The following is a 10,835-nucleotide window of genomic DNA, read 5'->3' as shown; positions in this document are numbered from 1 at the left end:
GTATGCAGCCATGCAAACATGCTATGCAAAAAGCAAACAGAATAATGTATACATATTGTTTAACTATTTTAGGAAATCATGCTTAAAATTACTTGGTTTTGACTTATGATATATTTATGATGTTAATGTATGCTTTTAAAAAAAATAATATAATAATTTAAGATGTAAGTATACAATATGTTCTGCCATATTTATCTACAAGTTTTTGTGGTGTCTTTTCAGATTGTTCATATGAAAAGATTTCAATTTGTAAATGGGAGATGGGTCAAATCACAAAAAATTGTCAAATTTCCAAAAGAAGAATTTGATCCATCAAACTTCCTTGCTCCCCGAGAAATACCCCAAACACCGTTACTACCAGTGACGCCAAAAAAGACAGTACCCGAGAAAGGGGTTGTACCTGAGAAGGGGGTCATACCTGAGAAAGGGGTTAATGTTAGCGCAATCAATATGAATGAAGACCATGCAAATAAAGAATCAAAAACAGAAAGTGGACATACAGTGGGGTCCCCAGCTCACAGGGGAACATCACAAAAAAATTCATCTGAGAGAGACAGTGCAGAACAAAATGGGGTTACATCTGACTCAGAAATTAATGAAAATGAAATAGACGGACACAGAAATGGGGATAATTTTGAAGAGGGGGAAACACGGTCAAGTCCAACTCACTCAATCTCATCCGATCAAAGCAGCGACAGGTCATGTAGTCTTAGCCCTCCTGTGGATGCAACCAATGATCACCCATTGATCTTTAAACTTCCTCCAGAAGCATCCAATGGAGGTGTTCCCGAAAAACCAGAAGGTCCTATGTATGACTTATTTGCAGTTTCTGTAAGTATTGATTCTGCATATAAAATACACATACACTAATTCATTGATAAACTACAACCCACATCTGATGTGGAAACACCATTATTAGTTATAGATAAGAAAGGTTAATTTTGAATTACAGTACTGTAGTTTATTTCTAAATTCTGAAAGATTGCAAGGTATATCTTGTAAAAGTTTTTTTAATACCTGGTAAACCGAATATCACAGCTATTATTATATTAATTTCTATTTTATTGTTATATTTTTAATTAATTTTGATTTTTTTTTTTTTTTTATAGTGTCATACAGGAATTTTAGGAGGTGGACATTATGTTTCTTATGCCATTAATCCAAACAAGAAATGGTACTGCTTCAATGACAGTAGTGTCAAGGTAAGATGTGACTCGTTGGTTGTGGTGCCTTTATTCCAATCTCACAAGGCTTGGTTCAATTCAAAACCCAAGCCAAATAATGTAGTATTTTATTCCTACATTCTCCCATAACATGTTATCAGATTTGTTTATGAAATATTTCAGAAATGACAGAAATAAATAAGTTATGGTTAAAAAATCATTTCATGTTATTGATGTTGTTAAATAACATGGCATATTAATTATTATTATTACAATATATACATTATCAATTATTATTTTATACAGTGGCATAATAATCAAAGTGATAAAATTATTTTTATCTTGATTTCTATCTCAGGAGGTCAAAGGTGACATCGACACAGACCATGCATACCTTTAGTTTTATGAGCGTAAAAATCTTCCTTATCGTTGTTTCATCCCGGACATCTCAGGTAAAATCCCTGATCGTAATCCAATTGACGATGAAATTGAGGCAGATTACAAGAAGTTCTGCGTAATTCAATGACTGTGGAGCGGGGCAATATGGCTGGGTACGTCGGTACATGGTTGTTTTGGCTTTGGATCTTGGTACAAAAACGGCGTCGGATGCATCATGAACACTAGGGTAAGAGAGCAAAGAGTGGGCAGTCCTACATGCAATAAATTATAAAGGATCATCACAACTGAGACACAGATAGTACCATCAAAGTGTTGGGGCCTGTGTGAGATAAAAGAAGAGACCCTCTTCATCTTATGTGAGATCAGAGAAGGACCATTTTTTCTTGTTTGAAATCAGAGGAAGACCATCTCAATCGTATGATTTCAGAAGAGGACCATCTTATTAGTATGTGAGATCAGATGACCTTTTTAAATTGCGAGATAAATGGGAGACCATATTATGTAATTTGGGAGGAAGACAATCTTTATGATATTTAAATTGAATCTTAAGCTTATGAGATCAAAAGAGAACCATGTTTATTTTTTTTGTGAGATCAAAGGACCATCTCATCTTTCTGTAGTGCAAGATAAATGGGACTATAACATGTTACATGATTGAAAGGCTGTCTTTATCATGTGAGAACAGTGTAGGACCATCATTATTTTACGTGTGATATATAGAGCCATCTTCATCACATGTGAGATCAGAGGAGGATTTTCAATTCACTTAACATCAGAGAGCAGTAGTCATCATATGTGAGATCAGAGGAAGGCCTTAATGTATTAATATACATATATTATAAGTTGAGAGATATAGAAAGTACTAAATAAGTAAGACAACATTTATCTCATACGAGATAATTGATAATTTATAGTCTTTTCTGGAATAATATGATCTTGTGTAAGATAGAGAAAGAAAAATAATTTATATGTATTAAGAAAATGGTGGACCATATTTCATATATATATACATATATTTATATAATAAACGGTATATATAAATATATCTATATGTAAAACCAATTATCTCACATAAGATGTAAATAGACCATCTACTTTAGTAGGATAGTAGAAGGTTACCTGATGCGAGAATAAGAAAGTACCATTTAAATATAAAAGGACCAATTGTAAAAAAGATAGAAATAGAAGGGACCAGACTATCAAATTTTATTTGACAAAAACATGTGACATGCCTAAATATGGTCATGATGACATCACATCATGACCATATATAGGCACATCATGACCATATATAGGCACATTATGACTATATATGAACAAAATTTGATAATCTGGACATAGCTTTAGCATGATGTCAGTCTGTTGCAATATACCTTGAAGTCATAAGATTGATTAAAAAATAGTTTTTTGATATATTTCTTTAGGCGATTTTATTCTTTTACATGAAGGTTTTTGTAATGGGTTTTGAGTAGAGATTCCTTGTGAATCTTCGTATACATATCAGAGTCAGAGTAGATTTTGTTTTCTCTTCCTGCACTTCTAATCATTTTATTGTCCAAAGAATAGTACTTAATTAAACTTACCACTATATGCATTAAACACAGTTCACAAAAAATAGAAAGTATTGATAAAAGTGCTCTAAAAAAATAACAATAATTGACTCGATTTCAGAGAAATATTAGTGTCTTGTGTTGTCTTATGACATTCATGCAATGCTATGTGACCATGCTGGATTGTCATGAAAATCATGCAGTGCCATGTGACCATACTGGATTATTACATGACATTCATGCAGTGCCATGTGACCATGCTGGATTTGCCATGTAACCATGCTGGATTATTACATGACATTCATGCAGTGCCATGTGACCGTGCTGGATTGTCACTGACGTTTATGCAGTGCCATGTGTCCATGCTGGATTGTCAGATGACATTTGTGAAATTCAGTTCATTCTAACATTCTCAGGGTAGAGAAGTAGTTATCGAGAAGAAGGAAGTGGCTGATAAAAATGCTAATTTCAATAATAAGAATAATTTTAAATACACCCTCTTCTTGTATCCATGCATTGCCACTCCCCTTCCCACCCCACCTTCACCTTGTAACCTTGTTCTCAAAATCATAGATCCGTTCCTTGTGCAAATGATGTTTCATGCAGCATATCAGCCAATTCCAGATCGGTAACTCAATATTGAAATATTATCATGCAGCACTGGCATCATAAATAGTGTGGACAGCCATTAGAGTCAAATGTGTCTAATGTTTATAAATCTCAGGTTTATATCATCACGATCCTTCTATCCTAAATGTGTAATTTTTAAAATCAGCATTGGTATTGTGCAGGAATAACAAGGAAATTAAATTCAAATGCTATTATTATATGTACTGTATACAGAGTATAGGTTTCCATGTCCAACTCATTGATAATAAGGTTTTTATATGTTCACATTTATGTAGAAAATTAAGTATATCTTAATAAGGATTTTTGTTTGTCTTTGTTCAACCAGTTTCTTATATATGTTTGTGCAATGCCAAATAGGTGTTTTTTTTGGTTTTTTTTTTTCCAACTATGCATTGAAAAACATTGTCAATGGCTAAAAGCACCTTAAAATATTCTAAAAATGGTTGAAATATCTATAAAATGTATGACTTAATTATATTTTTATTATTAAAGATATGTAGTTATAATTTTTTTTTTCTTTGTAAAAGCTAGGGATCTGACACATTTATCTGTTTCCACCAAATTAAATGCTAATCATTATCTCAATATAGCATCTTTACTCTCTTTGCCTTAGAAGGTCTGTCTTTTTCCTTTTTCCCTGAATATATATCCCTCTTTTATCCTCAATCAATGTAACCATTGTTTCTTTTTTGTAGTCTTCAAATGAATTGTACATTCCATGTATTCAATTTGATTTCTGTAATTAATAGAAATGTGTCGAAATGGAAGTTGTTTAAACATTCTGTATAAGGTTTTTCCACCCTTGTTCCTCTATTAATCATAGACGTTGTCTTCATTTCATTTATTTATTATACCTTAAAAAAGGTCTAAAGACCTAATTTGAAGAAGCCAATGCTTCTATGACTGTGAGCCAGAAGTCCCAAAATCATTATTAACATTAGTAGCATCATTATCTTCATGACAGTCACTGACATCATCACCGTCATCATTAACAATATCATCACTAAGATCATCTCTGTCATTATTGTTATATAATTTATTCTTGTTTTGTGCATAAAAATGGAAATTAATTGCCATATATATACTTTTGCTCCACTATAGCAAGCAAACAGAAAGGAACATTATTTAGACTGATAATTGTATTTGTTCAATATGTAGCTATGGTTTATTTTGTTTTAATTATTTAAAATCACATGTATTTCCTACTCATATCTGGGGTCTTAAAGTGCAAGAAAAAACCAAAAAATCCAAAATCCTTTGTTACTTTTCTTTTATATGAAGTACTCATTCTTTATTACTTTTGTATTGCAATGTAATGATTTGCATACAATTAACATCTTATTTAAAGAACTTTCTGGTACATAACTGACTGTTCAAACAGTAAGGTGTTTCTTGTTTTTATATATTTTTGGCTGGAAATTTAAATGGATTTTTTTTTAAACGAAAATTCATTACGTTTTTAGTTGCCTAAAGAACTTTCTGCTAAAAACATACGATAACATTTCAAAGGTTTTTACAAGACGTTCTCTAACACGTTCATTCAAATTCATTCAAGCATGAATTATCACCACATACAGTAGGAGGTATTTTGATACATTTGGCTTTTCATAATTGAACTGCCTAATACCAAGGCAATTTTAATAAAATACTGTATAATTATTTTGGCTGTCCAGACTTGTGAAATCATTCATCACTCAGTCTGTGTTATTTCAATACGTGTATGTATACTTAATTATATAAAACAAAAGTAGTTGTTTATCATCAATATTTTGTTTTTTAAAGAAAGACTGCATTTTGAATTATAAAGATGATTTTAAATACAGTTATTAAATGACTGATGAAACAAGAATATTATTTTACAATGTTTTGAAAGTGTAAAAAGCAAACTTGATTCATTGAAAAAAAGAAATTAATTATGTTGATGTAATGATAATATAATGAATGTATAAAAGCATTAATTAATGGTAAACATTAGTTAAAGATAAATGTATAAAACATTAATTGAACTGTAAACATACTATTTGAATTTATTTTAATATGATTTTTTTTTTGTCTAAGCAAGAATGTAAAATGATTATTTCTGTGCATTATTTTGCGTGTATTTTATCGTGACATGTACAATTACTGTATTTCCCAAGGACTGTAGTTAAACATAATTCACATAGCAGAATGCAATTGTAGACCTTATTGGTTTGTATTGTGAGTTGTCGATTATTTTCTACAGAATATTGAATATTGAATATGTTTAGAAGTATGAATATATCCTAAAACAAAATAAACAGTGAATACTTAAACATAGTACTGATGTGTGTGAATTGTTTTTGTTTATTGTGGTATTTTTGTCATTCGCATTACAGGGTACTATTATTGGACACAGAACACCCATAAACCTTTTTTTTAAAGTTTATTGTCTTTGGCAATGTTTGAAAGAACCAAACAATAAGAATAACTGCACGTGTGTTGCAGTAAAAATAATGATGATCACGACGAAAATAATGGTGCCAAGAAATTAAAGAATAGAAGAAAAATAGTGAGAAGAGGAAAGAGAAAAAAAAACTGAAGTGTACCCATGAGTGGGCATGGCCGGCGTTCAAAATTTGTCGGAAGTGGTATCACAGAAACTAGTATATACATTTATTGACAAAAATGACACTCCATAACCCAAGCCATACAACCTGAGGTGTAGAGATGCAATCACATCTTACCCACTCTTAAATCCAGTTCAGAACCTGGACGACATATATTCCACTCGTTGCAACGCTCGCTTAGATTCGCTAGAACATGGTCGCGGCAGTATGCATCATACTGTCACTCTCCCTGGATCTCTGGTACAGTAATTGATTATGCATGATATATAAATAAAATGTTCCTCTTGGCTAGTGAATTTAGTCTTTACCCACCTATAATCTTTGATTACCTCAAGCTTTTATGGATTTTTTTCCATTGATTCTTAAGTAAAGTGAGGTAATACTTTCCTCACTCAGTTCTATTAAAAAAACACTTCCTCGTATCCAGTATAACAGAAGTAACACAATTTTAAATGTCTAATAAATACTTGCTCTTGTAACTGTTAGCTGCCAGAAGAATAAAATGAATGTGATTCAAAACAAAATTTTCCACAAATCTAGGCTTTCATTTTCATTTGAGCAATTCAAATTCCACCAGCAACTAAGTTAACTGTTGCATCATTGTGATACAAAATTACATTCACTAGCATTTAGGTAACCAAGTTATTAATTTTTATTAGAAAATTAGAACCATAATATATTTTTCTCACTAATTCAGATGCATTTTTCAACTTAATTTAATGAGGAGTGACCCTAACAGCAATGCAGTTAGAGACCCAGTACAAAAACTTCAATTTGAAAATACACGTACAACAGTTAATTACTGTATATGTAGCATGAATAGGAAGGAGTTCAGTATAAATTCAATTTACAAGATTTACAAAAGTGCAATATTTTGTATTTACAGCTATTTCAAATTTAATGTCAAAACTTACAAGTCTATTAAAATATATAATTAAATGAATAAATTGTATTTTTTCATAAAAAATTATTATTATTATTATTATTATTAAATTATGATAAATACAATTCATTGTGAAATTGAGGTATAAATGGAGAGAGGCATATGTACAGTTATGCTGACACCAGAACTGAAGATCTGAATAAAACTAAAGGCAGCCTCAACAGGCCAATCAAAATTATGAATTAGGATTGAGGTATGTGTTTTCAATTTTTTAATGTTGTTTTATCATGTTCCTCATTTCCACAGGAAGTATATATCCATATAACATGCATAAGTAATTTGTTGTATATTCTTTGCTTAGCCCCTAAAATTGGTTAGCAATACATTTTATTTGGTATTAAAAATGTTAAATGAATTCAATATTTGCTTGTGATATTAAATTTAGAGCCTGCTGAGCTTATCTTCATTATCAACATTGTGGACAGTGGCATAACGCCTATGCGCTCTCACCTGGCGGTTCACAGGCCCCTCGACCCGTAGATGCCTCGAAAGAACCCTAACAAAATGGTCCTCGATCTATTACCCTGATCCAAAAGGTCTTTGTTGATACATAACAGCATAATGAATGTGTCTCTGGCATCATATTATATCCAATGGTGAATTAAAGTCTGAGAGAGTGCCATTTCCGGCCATTTAGAGGGGCCGTAATTATAAATGTTCTTACCTCAGCCCCAACCATGGTGGTGGTATTGACACTTTATTAGTGAAAATCTCTCCCCTATGGGCCCTATTAAATATTCTTGGATTGGCCACTCATATATCAATAATTTTGTCGTTAAAAACGTGCAATGTGAAATGACAATTAAAAAACGAGTACTTGTAAAATTCCACAATGGAATTGGTGACTGGGACCAAAAAGGGCCCCACTCTTTGAAAGCCACAGGGTCCCCGGCCCCATCGTTACGCCACTGATTGTAGATATATATTTTTCGTTGTTCATAGACATTTTACCACTAATGATTTGAAAGTGTTCTATTAGTTAATTTTATTGTTCCTTTTGATGAATTTTGCCATAAACATCTAATCCATGTTATAACTGTCAAATTGTAATTGTATTTTTCATTCCTTTGCGAATACTTGTGTCTGTAAATTATTAAACTTTTGCCATTTCCCATTGTCATCACTACCAATCATCATCAAAATCCTGTGTTTCCATGTGCAAGTTTGGTTGCTGGGATTGCTGTAAATGGAAGCTCTCTATTGATTTCTGTTTGATGCCTCTTCATTTTTAAATCCTATGTTTTCAGTGATTCAACTTACAAGGCAAACACAGTACAGTAGAACCCCTCATTTACGAACCCCGATTTTACGAATTTCCAATTTTACGAACGTAAAATCATGTAATTGTTGTCATAAATAAAGTTATTATTTCATTAACAAAACACACACCCGTGTCAAGAATTAATCGCGGGCTAGAGTTTATTACTCGGTCTTATACTCTTAGACGGTTTGCTGTACACTATCAGCGATCTCTACTACAGATAGTGTGCTTTGAATACACCGACATTCAACACGGCGATCATACTTTATGTCTGCAGCCATGAGAAAACTCTGCCCAATGCGTAACTTGTCGGCATATCGATAGGCGCATGATTTATTCATCTCTGAATACACCACCCTCATATCCTAATTTAATGAACCTTCTAATTATGAATGGAATTTATTTATCAAATCTAACTAACGTTAATCTACCATATTTCATTATTTCCCCCATAAAATAAGACACTGACACCCACATTTTCTTTTTATAACTTTATTATTCATTTAATAAATGCAGGCGTAGAACAATCGTATTGCATACAAAAAAAAAGTCCAAGCGCCGTGTCTACAGCCAATCAGCGCTCTTCTTTTAAAAAGTTGAGAACCCCTGGTTTCCGGGTTATTCTGTACAGGGTATTTAAATGACGCCACAACCACTTGGATCGAGTGAAAAACGTAGGTTACTCGCCCTGTTGCGGCGCCCGCTGGGCTGTGTTTCTTCGTAAGCTAAAAGATAAGTCATATATTATTGCCCGAGAAAGAGAGAATAAAGTTTCTATATACATTATTATGATCGTTATTTTGAATTTCTTTCGAGCGCAAGTTGGAGTTTTGGCTCCAGTCCAACATAAATCTAAGTCTAAGCCTAGCATAGCCCAGCCTAGCATATCGGTAGTGTAAATACATAGGAATTTCACACAACCCCGATTTTACGTACGAATGATTTTTACGAACACCTTTGGGCCCGTCCCGTACATAAATGAGGGGTTCTACTGTAAATGCAAATAAATGACACATGACATGGATTTCTTAGAATTTAACTATTTATTTGAATATTCAAGTGAAATATTAATTACAAATAGTTCACATATGGGTTAAACAATTTAAAAAATGCTGACAAAATATACAGTACTCTAGGCAATGGCTATTGTAACATATGTATGTATATATGTATTGTACAGAATAAAATTTTTTAAGAAAAAAAATGAACAGACCTAATAGTACTTGTCATGTCAGTACACACAATATATGATATATTGTCTGTTAAGTATGTCAGAAAAACAAATATGATTTATACTGTAATACCTTTCACAAAAAGGTAGTAGATAGTATGATCATACTCTTACTTTGAATATGTCATCTACTGCACTTAATGATATGGTTTAACATTAAAACACTTTACTAATGCATGTTACAAAATAAACAAATATAATTGTAAAACTGATGGGCCTCTTAGTGTGACTTTTACAATGAATATTTTAGCAGTGTGTTTTTGCTTTAATAATTAATGACAAGAATGTTTAATTACTCATCACCATAGAGGTAAAGAAGTATATATCAATATCAGTGGAATGCTATCAACAACTAATCTTATAATTATAAAACTGATGGTCCTCTTTGAGTCACTTTCAGATTAAGTACAATACAATAAAACCACTATTAACATTTTTGTTGCCCAAAAAGGACCCATAATAGATTTGTTCCCTGAATAAGGGTACCCCTGTAAGAGACATTAACTGGAAACATAAAATTATTTGTAAAATAATCTTAACTGCAAGTAAGTTATATTATGATACAAATTTAATATGAATGTTTTTATAACAATAGTAATTGTATTACTTCAAGATACTATAAATGCATTATGAAATATTCTTGTCTTTAAAAATTGTGCTTTCTACTTGATGTCCAAAAAAAGCATGAATTTGGCATGACTTAGAAATCAGGGTTCATGTTATCATTAAAATCCTGTATGAAGTCATTTTATAAGAACACTGAGACTGAAGTCTCTTAAAAATTAAGAACAAAATAAGAAAAATTTGAGGCTGAGATAAAATGACAAATAAGGTTTTTATATCTAAAAAATAGAAAAAGAATAGTAAATCTTTTCTGCACCTTAATTGAAGTAGTTGCGAGCATATAATACCCTTTATAATGGATCTAGGCCAGTTTGCCGAATCCAGATTGGCGAGACCACTTTGCCGAATCCCAGTTTGCCGAATGCAGTTGCCTAACCCAGTTTGCCGAAAGTCAGTTAAAAGCAGTGAAACATTAACAACAGCATAAAATTCACGATGGAATACAT

General features: G+C 32.0%; 1 protein-coding gene across 1 annotated transcript in view; it reads left to right on the top strand.

Moving 5' to 3' along the window:
- The window catches only part of LOC117113363 (ubiquitin carboxyl-terminal hydrolase 6-like), a 10,576-nt gene extending 7,828 nt beyond the window's left edge, over positions 1–2,748 (top strand). The window contains 3 exon segments of the mRNA XM_033256669.1: positions 223–831; positions 1,110–1,202; positions 1,522–2,748. Coding sequence (XP_033112560.1) covers positions 223–831; positions 1,110–1,202; positions 1,522–1,689 — 870 coding nt within the window. The 3' untranslated portion in view covers positions 1,690–2,748.
- The last annotated feature ends 8,087 nt before the right edge of the window (positions 2,749–10,835 follow it).

The sequence above is a fragment of the Anneissia japonica genome, unplaced genomic scaffold, assembly GCF_011630105.1.
Source record: "Anneissia japonica isolate Jap-2015-1 unplaced genomic scaffold, ASM1163010v1 scaffold4695_len98069_cov149, whole genome shotgun sequence".
In the NCBI taxonomy this organism is placed as follows: domain Eukaryota; kingdom Metazoa; phylum Echinodermata; class Crinoidea; order Comatulida; family Comatulidae; genus Anneissia; species Anneissia japonica.
The sequence above is the reverse complement of the archived record's forward strand: the minus strand, read 5'-3'. Positions and strand labels throughout refer to the sequence as shown.